The sequence below is a fragment of the Contarinia nasturtii genome, unplaced genomic scaffold, assembly GCF_009176525.2.
Source record: "Contarinia nasturtii isolate CC-2019 unplaced genomic scaffold, AAFC_CNas_1.1 Cnas_scaffold_1037, whole genome shotgun sequence".
NCBI lineage: Eukaryota > Metazoa > Arthropoda > Insecta > Diptera > Cecidomyiidae > Contarinia > Contarinia nasturtii.
Window position 1 is genome coordinate 5,796,573 of NW_022198383.1, and position 14,458 is coordinate 5,811,030.

A 14,458-nucleotide genomic window follows, 5' to 3' on the forward strand; every position below is an offset into this window, starting at 1 on the left:
TTAATTAAATATATGCATTTGCAAATGGGAGCGCGCGCGAGATAGATGTTTATAAGGCGATTCATTATATTTTTGGTCGTACAAATTGAAAGTTAAATCGTCTCAATTTCTATCAAATCAAGCAATCATTTTTACCGACTTTTAAATTTGCTAAACACATGTTCGGGGTCCCCTTTATAGGATTGTCTCTTGCGCGTGGGTAAGGACGGAATGCATCCGACGGTCGAGCACATATATTTATTTCCTCGAAATGCATGTTCATTTGAATTGGTTTCAAATTGTGTATCATTTTGCAAAATGTTAATGATGGTCTCTCGTGACGAAGTATATAGTATTTGCTTTCACTACTATGCTCTGGCACGGTGAACAACTTTCACTTATCGCACCCGAGTATATGTACATATCAGTCTAAACAAAAAAAATATTACATTTCTAATGAGCTAATCTGATGAAACAAAATCTATACCATGTATACAAATCTTCTCGTTTTGTTTGCTATTATTCACTAGTTTGTGGTACAAATGAGATGGAGCGAATATGAATATATGATTAGAATCATGTTATGGTCAATGTCTATGCCCACACATATACGCGATATGTATCGATTCGTCAAAATGGAAAATAAATGTTAATCAATCAATCGGAAGACCGTGATTCCAAGAAATTCTACAGTGAATGTTTTGTCTGCATTTTCTGATGCAATGCCTACGGGGTATGTTCAATGCATGCGCATGCACATTGTATATAAAAATGTGATAGAATCAACATTGGCATACAGTTTGAAATAAATTTGAATTTAAATAGGCGCCAGCGTCCGAAACCACGACAAAATATTGCGGACAAGAAAATTCAACGTGTGTAATTGTAATCTGTTTAGTCGCGACCATTGTCATAAATAAATAAAATACTATGTTGAAATATGTGCGTATAATTTTTTTTTCTCTTTTGCTGTTTACAACGACGCAGAAATTCCATTCAATTTTCACTATAAACAATTTCTTCAATTTGCGATTCGAAATGCTTTCGCTTAATAATTTGAATTACTTAATCCATCTAATTCAAAGGAAATTTCAAGAAGGCGAAAAAATACAGCATAGAAGAAAATAGGCGTGTTAGAGAAAATAGTAGATACGAGGTGAAAAAGTGCAGAAGAATGTGAAACAAAAAAATGGTTATAAAAAAAGAAGGCTTAACACTTACCACAACATGATTTACCGAAATCCAATCGAACTAATTGCACCATGTATGGTTCCAATAGATTAACGTACCACCATGGAACGCGTTCGGGCTTGGTTAGCGAACACGTTTCGGCTGTGTAAAATGCCGATGTTGAACCATCAATGGCCTTTTGTGGGATTCCAGCGCCTTCAGTTGAAATTTGCATAGGTGCTTTGCCGGCTGCCACATTCAAAACTGCAAAAAAATAAATGGAATGTATTTTCATGAAAAAAATAAATATGATTTTTATTAGTCAATTTGCGCGAGCACTGTAAAAGAAGAACCTCCAAAATTCATTAAAATTATTGGGCGTTTGACACAAAAACTTCGAACCGCGTGGATTGATTTTGTCGATGTTGAAGGTCGTCGTTTGTCTTTCTATTTTCATAACTGCATTCTAAGTCATTAAAGGCATGTTCTTCACGCGGTGGTATCGTGGCAAATTGAGTTTGGCATGCAATAAAAATTCTCATGTAGAGATTTAATGCGCGCATTCTTATCTAAACGATTCTATTAAAATCTATGGCAATGTTGGCGGTTCCTTTTTTTGCGTTGTGCCTCTCAGCCACTAACCTACGGCAAGCGAAAGATTCGTTTCTAAACCATCATGTAATGTGTATATTGGAAACAGCCATGAACATAATATCGTGACAGTTTTACGCCAATATAATTTACGATAAATATTATGGTATGGTTTTACGCCCAATTTTTTTTTTATTGTTCCATGCATTCATTAATCTATTGTTTTAATGATAGGTTTTTCGGAATGATAAATAGAGTGAATTTTTTAACGAATAGTTTTCTTGTCGATGGAATCTCTTGTACAACATAACGAATTTATCAGGGAGCGTGATAGAAGTAATGCTTGAAATAGAAGGAAAAATATTAATCATCGTGTTTTCCACAGTCAATGGAGTCAATCGACAACATATTTTGTATGCAGTGTTTGAAGTGCATGCATGTTCAACGGGTGTGTGTGTCACATATTCAGTAAAAGTTGAATGCAACAAATGAAAAGGTAAGAAAAGACAAACAAGACAAAAAGAACAAAATGATGGCGGAAATAAATGTACGTGTTCCGTTCATAATTACGGTGTTAATTTTTTCTTTTCGCTTGTGTGATGTACTATTTTAGATGTATGACGACCACCATGATAATTATGAACGGTAGAATGCACTGCCAGAACAATATGAATGTGGTGAGCAGAATGCACCGCTCTCGTTACCGCTATCCTTGTCGCTGATGACGAAACACACACTCTTGAAAAACATTCCTCGTGGTAACATTAATTTGAAGGTGCAACATTTGCATAATTATTGCGGTGAAATCATTAGTTTTTTTTTTCTTTCGTCATTAGGAAAATGGATAAATTGTGCATTGGAATCGTAGACACCTTATTAAGTGGCATAAATTGAATTAAGCGAACAAGATAATTATGATGAATAGAATGTTGGAATATTTAAATTGCGATGGATTTATGCATGGCGCTAAACTTCTTTTTTTGAACCGCATTTGATAATTTGTTCCGCTCAAAATCGACATTCGTTAAAAACGCATTAATTAAAAATGTTATTTTCAAAGAAAAAACATAGACAAATTTATGCCCAATGATTCCTGCATGCCACATCAACAATACCATTACTTTTTGGTACGATTGTGGTTCGGTGAAATGTGTTGAATATATATTTCTAATTTAATTAGACATAATGACTTGATTCATATATGGAATAAATGGTTTTATCGTCATCATTTTAATATTGACTTTTTGGTTTTATAGTTCGACGAATGGATGATTAAGCAAATTATGCAGACAATGAAATCGATTAGTTTGTAAAAATGGTTTTTGGCTAATTCGATTTCGATGCTGAATGAAAGAGAAGAGATTCGATTATGATTGACAACAATGGTCACTTTCTTGTGGCTGATTCGGTTGGTTTTGTCAATCATTCAATGAGGGAAATCAATCATTCTTCGTGTATGACTGGAATTTCCAGGCCAAAAGTCATTTAAACAATTAATTCATTCTATGCGAACGTATAACGTTGAAACCTGTACCGTTTTCAGAAATCGACAAGAGAAATTTCATTTTGCACGTCACACTCAAGGAAAAATACCAATTAATATTTTCGAGATGATTGAAAAGTTTTTTTTTTTTTGTTGTTTGAAATAATCTCTCTCGTTGTTTTTTTTTTGGGTCTATGAGTTTTTCTGTCTAATATGATGCCTTCATTCGAAATAAGGTACGGTTTATTGCCAAAGCAGATGGCAAGTAGATACATTTGTAAAACCGAATGTAATTATTGATGTTTGAGACTTCGACATCAAATTTCACTTTATTTCGATTTACCATTTAACTTTAATTACTTTCTATTTCAATCATTCATTCATTAAACACCGAAGAGAGAACATTTGCGTATCGAAGTGCAAAAAATTACGTGACTCAAGCAAATGGAACCGATCTGTTTATTGTTTTTTTACTATTGTCGATCGCATCCGACGAGTATACTTTCAATCTTTGCCCGCGAGAAATGATTTGGTTTTTTCTCTCTCTCTCGTTATTATCGGTGTGCGTCATGTAACATGACAACCAAATTAAATTATGAATCATCTTACACAAAATAAAGTCATTCGACAAAATGGCAAAATGAGTTGATGTTGTCGTCTCATTACATTCCATTTCTCCAATTTGTTTGCAGCCTGAGATGAATGAAGATGAATGGAGAAGAAAAAAGAATTTCGTGTATTCCATTCAAAATCACATCCGAATGATTTACGCTTCAATCGATTGACCCAGTCTTCAAAACTCATTGAGACTAAAAGAAGATTGTGCGTGTGTGCACAAAACTAATGAAAACACGTACAAATTGCGCTCCGCCGCCGACAAACGGAAAACAAACGCAACAGAAAAAAAAACCCGCACAATCGTTGAAGCAGATGTCATAGATCGCGCGTATAAATAACATTTATTAAAGTGAAAAGAAAACGCAAGCATTGCAATGACACTTAATGTGTGGAACGCTAATTAGAAATCCAATTGGAGAAGCAAACACAAAAAAAATGTTGCGTTAGCTTGAGTGTTATCTTGTGATTCAAATCTTTATCGTTTCGCCATCCGATTTTTCTACTACGCCTATCCATAAAAAATCATTGGTTTTTTCTCTCTCTCTCATCTGTGTTACGATCGAGTTTTGTTATAGGCACAGTCGAAACTCGATCCGGTCGCTCACACACAATTATGATATATCTATAGTAGCTGCGCTTTACTTCTTCATCTTTTGCAATGATGACGATGATGTTGGAATTATATGGTGTGGTTTTTTTTTTGCTTCTTTTAAACACAGTCTCCATTACAAATCCAAAGCGGCTGAACCGCTGAACGGCCGCGCAGAAATTATGTAGACCATGAATTGTGTACAGTTATAAAGTTATAATGATCTTGATCATAGTGCTAGTCATCGCGCCGCAATTTGTGTATTAGTATTTATTTGTTTAGACAATATTGCCGTTGCTGTGCACCACAATACAAACACAAACCGAACCAACCAAATCATTTTTTTTTTGTCTTTCTCTTCACTTTTCAGAAAGAGGAACCGACTTTTGTGCGTGTTTTTAATTTTGCATTCATTAATTCTGTCATTGCTTTTCATTCGATTTATATTCTTTCAGTGACATCGATTCCATTTATACCTTCTTCGCCCATTCATTCGACTTAAAAAGCAATGAATATACATTCATTTCAATCGAATGTGAATTAAAAGATTTTGAGGCTTTGATCGTAATTGATCGCTCTCTTTGAATGGAACGGAAAAAGAAGCACAAAGAAAGGTGGAAGTTGGAAGTTTCAACATTAGAGATATTCGATCTGAATGTTGATTCTTGTCACAATCGTGATCAATTTGGATTGTCAGAAATTTATGCATTTTTTTCACATTTCTCTTTTTTACTTTTGCTTTTTGGTTCGCAAAATATGAATCGGTTTTTTTTTATTTAAGCTTCATTATTTTTTATTGGAAACATTTCTGTGTCATATTTTCATTTTTTTTGTTCTTCTTCCATTTCGAATGTCGATTTTTGAAGATGTCTTCGTTTTGAATCTTTTTCGATTTCTCCAATTTGTGATGTGCTTAACCACCCATATTTTTGTGTCACACATATCAGGTTTAAGCCGAAATGCTAAATGGATGAACTAAAAAAATCGAATGATTTTTTTTACCTTCAAAGATGAACTCATCTTTCTCGATCGAGGCTCTTGCTTTGAGAGAAAGAGAGCGAGAGAAAGAGAGATAAAAAAATAAATAACCTTATTCTTTCTCTTATCTAATGAGCACTTGTGCTCATTTCCATCTTGCATATAAGCCAATGAGCGACCGAATCCATAGAACAGCTATAATTGTCACACATAATGTTTACAAAACGAATCGATTACATCTTTCTCTCTAGCTTTTCACTTCATATGGTTCGAATGACGGTTTTTTTTCCTCTTAAATACAGGTTTCGTTTACAATTTGCTTTGTGATGCGCTGTGCTCTAATTTGCTTTCGACACACGGACTGACACAAGATGAAGCAAAAAAAAAAAACACAAAAATAAATCCATACAAAATAGATAATTGCGTCTTGTTTGCACTGATTATTTTTGCGTTGAATACGTGCTTTTATCTTTTCTAAAGATTTCTTTTCTCGAATGTACACATATGGTTGACTGTTCCGAATTTTGGACCGGTGTTCTGGTTTCCATCTTCTTTTTTTACCATTTTTTTCCAAACTACTGTTTCATAATAATTGATGATCTTTTAATACATTTCGAACTGAAATGACTAATGTTTATTCCCGGCAAAGTAAAATACCGTGAACAATATGGAAACTCTGCAAAGCGAAAGTAACAATTATTTTTTCGTATCACAGTTAAATACATTACCACAATAATTTCAGTGAAACTTTGCTCATTTCTTTTTTTTTACATTTTTTTCATAAATTTATTATTTCATTGATTCTCCGCGCACGCGCAAGTTCTTGCCTTTCGCACAGCCACACTCACACAATCACACGGAGCCCCATCGATCATGAGAACATGAATTAAGCGCACATGCAATGAAAAAAACACACTGTTTTCATGTATGAATGCGTTTCTCTTTCTGTAAATATTCGAATTTCATCGTGTTGTACGATGACGAGATGCTTTTGCTTTCTTCTTTTCAGCTTTGACACCTTTTACAGTATGTGCGAAAAAAATAAAACATAAAAAAGCAACAAGAGAAAAGAATTCTCAGAACCATCGAATGTTATTAATTGAATAAAAAGAGAGAGAAAGACAAGAAAATTGCCATATTTGGGGCTTGACATGTCGTAATGTCACCAGTGGCAACAACAACAACCAACCGAATTCGAGTCATCGTTGATTAATATTATACGACCGAAACACAAATTTTGGACGTTGTTTTGCAGATTATCTTCAGAATTACAGTTACTTCATCCGTTGAAGAAACGTGGTATGTGACACGGATGTGTAAATATTTGTCAACATGACGTATTCTAAAGTGATTTGACCAGATTTCGTTATTGTTTGTAATTCATTGTTACTCAAAGACAGTGAAAAGTGTGTCAACGATTTGGTGATTGCACTATTCTTTTTCCGGGCACAAGTGTTATTTTATGTCAAAGATTAGGCCAAATTCAGTCGATTTTTTTTACCTTCAATGCACACAACGGAAATGTCCGTTGGGAAAAAGTTATTCAACAATGCCGAAGAACACCACAATTTAATTGGAAGAATAGAACTCAATTTACTGCCAAATTTAAGTCAAAAGCAGAAAAGAAAGAGGAAAAAGTACATACAAAATCGCGTTTTGTTTTCTTTCTTTCGAAAAGAAACCGTTTGAAGATCCATATCGAAAGAAAATGCGATTCATTTGAATCATCACTTTCGGTTTGATGATGACAAATATTATTACAATAATCAAATTTGAAAGAAAAATGGTGAAATCTACATATAATGTGCTTATATGGTTTAAATTCGCATTCAGAATGGCCAAATAAAAGCGAAGAACACAATAAAAGAGGCGAGTCCATTCAAAATCAAGCGAAATGATTCAAATCGCCAGATTATAAAGAGAACTAAGAAAGAAAAAAAAAACACATGAAATGAATCTCCATTGAAATGAGGTATTTTCACAATCTTTATATATCTAAAGACTAAAATTACATTAAAATGATCCACTTTCGTTGAATCTCTATGTGTGAGCGTGCGCGATGTGAGGAAAACACATTAGCAACATTACAGTGAGAGAGAAGCATATTCGAGTTTGCTTTCATTTACCTTGAAAATGAGCGATGAAAAGTGAACAAAAGTCGCATAAAAAGCCAATGCTAAATATGATTATAAAAGTACGATCGCAGTATGTATTCTACTATGTATGTGCGGCATTAATGAGCTATGTGCCTGCATTTTCAGATTGCAGAAGAAGAAAAAGTGTTTCAAACATACATACGTACCGCACATATCAACAATGTTAAAATGAAATTTTCGAAACTCTCATCGCGTACAAACACTTACAGTGTTTGAGCTGAAAAGAATTAAAATGATGTATGCACAACAGCAACAGCAACAAAAAACACTGTGGTAATCTTGATCACGACGATGATGAGCGTTGCTCGAATTGTAATAAGCAGTAGTAAGTAGCATAAAAAAACAGAAGGCAAAAAAAGAAGCAACCGCGATGCCATTAAAACATGCATTTAATTTATTGCGTTGTTTTGTTCCCGACTCGAATTGAAATCATTCGAGAAATAGACAAGTCGACTTTGTAAAATTTAGATTACGAATTGCGCTCACAACGGCAGCACATCAGTGATGGCAGCACAATATGTGAAATGAACGAAATAAAATCACTTTCCTTGTGCATAATCAAGGCAAGCGCATTTTTAACATTTCGTCTCGCAAAGCGAGAAATGATATCTATTTGCATGTGCATCTCTTTAATGCACCTTTTTTATCATTGAACTTTAACTCGATGCCATTTTCTAAATAGAAAAATACACTCACACACACGTCGTCGTCGTCGTCGCCGTCATCGTCGAGCAAACAAAGCCAAGCACATATACACAATAGATCAAGATCATGGCATCAACCGAATGCCGCGTCTTTTAAAACCATGAGAAAATTTTCTTAGTTTTACGAAAAAAAAAAAATAACAAACTCAACGAATTAATGTTTTATTTATATTCTGTTGTTGGCTTTATTGCTTTATATGCTTATTGTTTTTGACTTTCTTGGATTGCCTGTGTATTTTTGCTTTCAATTTCTTTCCATTGAATTTATTTTCTCGTTGTTGTTGCATTTGCTAATGGTGACTTAAGGTGAATTACGCCCGCATTCAGACTTTCTCACACACACACAGGCTATATTTGCTGTTGGCTTCAATTTCGATTTAACTACGATAATCCATATCTTTCAATTTCACTATAAAAATGATAGCATTGAAAATTATGGTTGTTATATCTCACTTTTGCTCTCTTGCCAAACAGTTTTGTGCTCTCTGCTCTCGCTTCGAATACGCAATTTTCGTGAGATGCAAAGAACAAAAAAGAGGTGAAAACATTCACAACCGTCGACTTGTTTACCAAATCTAATTATGATCATTGACGCTTTATGTATCTCCAGATACAATAAGAAAATAAAAAAAATATATATATGCGATACAAAATCTCGTACAAAATACGTGCTGATCAGGCTCGTTTTGCATGCAAAACGCAAAGAAACAAAACCGAGAGACAATGTGTCCACGGGCCAACGAGTCAATAGCGACGCTATTGTTCGAACAAAACCTCGAAAACACAGTAATTACCAAATGGCCATAACCACAAACGGTGTCTTGTTAAAATGAAAATGTGCAGTCTATTTCGGTCGCACTGTGAATGGTCTGATCGTGACTTGTCGGCAAATAACACTGATTGTTCAAAGTGCATCATATTTTTTTTTCTTCATTTTTCTTTTTCTCTCGTTTCATATCAGTTACAATCGTTCAGCTGAAAGAAAGTGAAGTTTCAATTTGGTTGCATATTTTCAATTTCAAACAAACAACATAAATGTCTTGCACTTACGGCCAAGCGCATTTTTTCTCTTTCAATTTCATCGAACGCTAAGTGTTTTTTAGTCCATGAGTGTGGCATTTTCGGGGCTGAACCGCCAATTGGCGAGGCCAACAATCATAGAGTTATTATACACGGTGTATTCTCACTTCAGAAATGTACAACGTGTACAAACACTCGAATTAGTGGTTAGCATAACCGCAGGTATAAAAAAAATTAGCATCGAAATTGGTCGTTTTGCGAATTCTTCAACTCGATTGCTCGTGCTATTTTTCTCGTGCATCTAATTAATCTAACGAAATTTGACATTTTCGACGCTTGGAATTTCATTTATATAATGAGCAACGGCGCCTTCCTCATTTCAGTCTAGAAAGCATAAAATTTGATGAAAATGATTCGAAAAAATGCCCAAGGAACACTTGTAACCACATTTAAATTGACTCGGAATGTGAAGTCACAATTAATCGTCGTGGTTCCAAATAACCGTCATGCATATCGTTAAAAATTGAAACCGACACACTGAAGAATATTTACAATATTCTATATAAAAATGTGTGGTCTGTAAAAGGCGTTGTTGAAATTCATTCGTCGTAGAAATTTATGTAAATCAATGAACGATGTAATTCAATTATTTTACATTTCGAAATGTAGGCCAGTATAGAAGGCAATCTCTCTTTTCATGCGCTCTCCATTCTATACTCATTCACACACAGAGCGATTGATTGAAAAACAGTCAAGCAAAAGAAAACAGGTAATTTCGATTGCTTATTTAACGACAAATTTCTGCTTAAATGATTGAAATAATCATTGTTTGTTATATATTTTGGTGAATAGAAATGTGGACAGGAAAACTCAATACTGACAAGAGTATAGAATCCAATGTGGACCCATCAATATATATATCTGGGGTTTGAACTCATTCGCTTGATTGCATCGCACCAGTAAATTACATCAGCCACTCCGAGCCACTCATTTCCAATTGTAATACAGACACAATGTTACGATTGTTTGTAAGGCCGGCATGTTTACAGTACATAGACCCAAATCATGCACACTGATTGACTTTATCGAATCACATAATTTCTGTGATCAGCGTGTGTATGTATATATTTATGTCATCGGTATTCGATCGAACGGAACCGTTGAACAAATCAAACAAACCTGTAGCATGGGCACACACAGCATCAAATAGATAGACACATGTGTCGATGCATACGGTTCGCACGTCCAACAGAATCATCGAAAGGTGAAAAAAGAAGAACACACAAGATTTTTCTTTCTCTCATTCATTAACGGTAAACATACATCGATGTATTGAGCAAGCTGGCCAACACTTCGACATTTCATCGTTTTTTTTTTCTCTTTTTTATCATTCAATTTTCTCATTCTTGGTGGTTAGTTAATTGCTTAAAAACCAGTTCAAACGCTTCTTTTTCACCAGTTTTTGTCGCTTCTATCTTAGACCACTGGTCAAATAATGATAATTGCAATGACTCACTGTGAAAAGTGTGCCTTCCTAACTAAGTAGCAGTCAGTCAATGTCGAGAAATAATATTTCCGAATAGATTATTTTAATTGATCCAATACTAATGCACAAACATGGTAAGGCGGCCAAGATAAAATGTCGGGTTTATGGAGAAATAGTCTTTGAAAAAGACGCCATTTCGATGAGTTTCAGACTTGTTATCCTTCTTTCTAACTTGATGTCTTTGATTGCTGAACAAACGACATTGGCATCATAAAACCGCAAACCCAAATCGACTGCAAAAACTGATATTCGTGCCTATCACATTAGTCGTGTCAGACAATTTATTAAAATTATGAATTAGACAGTTTCTATTTTGCTGTACTCCGACAGATTTTGTTTTCTCTCTTTGCTCAAACTGCTTAATGAATTGAACTGTCATAGGAATCTAGTTCTTGCGAGATTTAAGCATGTGAAACGAAAACTAAACTGTTAATTGAAATTGAGCCTGTATTTGTGTCAAAATCCAAACAATTGTCGAATGTTAATTTTTATGCAAATTCATTGAAATTATGTGTGAGGCTGGTTTAATATCACTACAAGAATCGAGAGCAACTATTTTTTATTCTCAAGTCAAAACATGTTAATTTAACGATTGTGCAATTTTCACAAAAAAAAAAAAAAAAAAAAAAAAATTTATTAATTTTTAAAAAAAAAAAAAAAAAAAAAAAAACAATTTATTCTTTGCTAACTGCAACACAATGAACGTACAAAATGTTTAGTCAAATAAATCCGGTTGATTGCATGTAGACAATTTGCAACATTTTATCATAGAAAATGATCGTATCGATTTATTTTCACGTAATCATATGTGGCGCAAACTAGAGCACATTTGTTTGCGGTTAGCTGCACCGATTACCCGATTTACACACATTGAACGATTTTTTTCAATGAATTTGCATATCATTGTACAAATACGCAGTTTTTTTATTCAACTTGTAACTGTTTTTTTTTTCTTTTCTTTTTAAAACGTGCTCGCGTCGTTAAAGTGCTTGCCAATAAAAGCAAATCAATTTTTGAATACGAAAGAGTGTTGAATGACTGAACTTACCACAGAATGGGATGCCATCTGGAGTCCATTGTCCATTGTCACAAACGCGTCGTGATGGTCCTAATAGTTCAAAACCTCGTTCGCATGTGTACGATGCTATTGTGCCACTTTCCAGTGAATCGTCCGAGAATTCAACGTTGCTGTGAGCAGGTGAGCCGGGAAAGCTGCACGATTGCGCTGCAAAAAAAAGAAAGAATATAATCGTTAGAATTACGGTAGTTAAAATGTTATTATTTCTGCATATTGATTAATTCGTTTGATGATGACCACAGTCAGGAATCAGGTAGTTATTTGCTAAAAAAATTGCTCCAATCGCAATTATTTCGTCATTTTTGATGCGACCAAAATGTTTTCGCGTGTTCATAACATTGATCTTGATCATACACCAAATGACAGCATGAATGGGTGGCGATCCGATGTCACGAAATGTGTAAAATTCGACATTTTTCGAACTGAATGTGTACACAATTTTCATGTGAGTTGTATATACATGTCGAAAATGTGCCGTTACATTCAGATGGTGATCAAATTACAAACACGATCAGTTTTCGTACATATAACGTATGTAGAGAGCAGGTCTTTGGTGTGCCTGCTGTTCTACAGCTCTCATTCTTGTACATTCTTCATTCAACCTTTTTCCAAAGCTTATTATGCGCGCGAGCGAATAACAAATGAGCGACTTGGCCGATGGAATTTTTCTTAACATCATTCCGTCGAAATGTGTCTAGCGAATAAAACCTTTTAGCATAATTGTGTTGCTTCATAGCATTTTAATGTTGGTTGCGTTTATCCATCTCTTTCGCTCATGCTGTGCATGAAGAGTGAAGCACGTGATTTTCTTTAATGCCAACGAAAGAGCCGAATTTCTATGGCCGTTTGCATATAATAATAACAAATGAATCGTGTTCAGTTTGACCATTTCACACGGTCGGGTGTAATAAACCGACCGAAAGGTAATAGGTGCGTGAATGTGTTCCATTTGCCATGTTTTGCAATACAATTCTAGGTCTGTCTGTCTGAGCACGATTCACGACGAATTCTGCCGTTTTTTTTTTCACCAACTCATTAGAATTGAAAAGATACATGCAACAAACACCTTGGCTATTTTGTTTGTTTTTTTTTTGTTCTCTGTTGCCATTTATCGCTTTCGATAATTAAATAATTATGTTTTAATTTGGACCGGAAAAGAACCATTTTTTAACTACAATGTTCTGGAATGGAATCCATGCAATGCATATACATGAAAAATACATGAGAACTTCGATTAAAATATATCGAGAGAAATGGGCCAAATTTAAATTCAGTTTTTTAAAAGAAATTGAAGGGACTTTGAACTCAAATTTCTGCATGTAAAAGACATGAAAATCAAAACAGAAACAAATTAACCAAAGAAGAGACGAAAAGGTAGAGAAAAATAAAACAAATACGACGAATATTCCCCCATAAACTTGACAAATTATCACAGATTGAATGATATAACTTTTCCCGAAATTGAAGAACCTTTTCTATTCATAAGTTTATATGATTTATTATAAGAATAGATGGTATATTCGAAAGACTCTGTTTTAATGAATTTTTCAACCATAAAAATGAATAAAATGCACATCGTTCCATACGACTGCCAGTTTGAGTATGAGATCGGTGTGCCTTTTTAAGTGACATCCAAGCGCGAAGGTAGCAAAACAAAAACGGCAACAATAACCAAAAGAGAGACAAACAGAGAGAGAAACGCATATAAACTGAACACCTGTTAAAAATTCATATGCCCGGGTTACGAAATTTTCGAGCAATAGAAATACAATACAAACAATTCGACGACTTGCATTTTGGCTTCAAAAACCGCACCGACAAAATGAGCATAAAAAAAAAAACAAAAAAATATATAATAATAATAAAAACAGGCTGTAAAATGTTGTTACACGATTTCCATAACTGCTTTTTTGTTCTTTCTAAATGAGAAAGATATTCGCGGTGCGATGTATTGCTTCTATGTATACATATATGCGGCATTTCAATCCACATCTACAAACACCATTTCGTTTCTATGCACGCGCGTAACGGTTAAGTTGTTCTTTCTTTTGGTGTGCTGATCATACTTGCGCTCTTCTCTCTCTCACTCTTCGAATGTTGAGCAAAATCTAAGAGGCGCAATTTACTGCAATACACAATTAAGCCCACTTGTCGAATCCTACATAAAACAGACATTATTACCGCATGAGACCCCCTAAAATATTGCTCGTATTTGAAATATGTGGTTGTTGTTGCTTTTCTGGAATGAAGTTGAACATACAAAATGGTTGTGTATGTTTGTGCACTAAATAAAGAGCCAAGAAGAATAAAAGAGTCAAAACAAAACCAAAGCACGTGTACAAATGAAGCGAATCGAGTCGGTGCATTGCAGCAGTGGCACACAACATTGTTTGAAAGACCGGTTCCACCAAAATGTATGCGAAGCAAAAAGAACTCTGTTATTGGATGAAAATTTAATTGCTCATATTATATTTATATCGAGTTTCGAGTTCTATAGTTGTTTTGAAGGAGCGAAGCAAGTTTCAAGTCGAAATGCATATTTTTCT

General features: G+C 34.5%; 1 protein-coding gene across 2 annotated transcripts in view; it reads right to left on the reverse strand.

Annotated features, from left to right (window-relative positions):
* The window catches only part of LOC116343966, a 36,245-nt gene that overhangs the window by 10,386 nt on the left and 11,401 nt on the right, over positions 1–14,458 (reverse strand). For both annotated transcript variants that reach the window (XR_004201365.1, XM_031772303.1), the window contains exons 2-3: positions 11,883–12,059; positions 1,201–1,413 (exon numbers count right to left, since the gene is read on the reverse strand). Coding sequence is in view for 1 of the 2 variants with exons in the window: in XM_031772303.1 (XP_031628163.1) it covers positions 1,201–1,413; positions 11,883–12,059 (390 nt within the window). In the remaining variant the exon portion in view is untranslated. The remainder of the gene's footprint in view (positions 1–1,200; positions 1,414–11,882; positions 12,060–14,458) is intronic.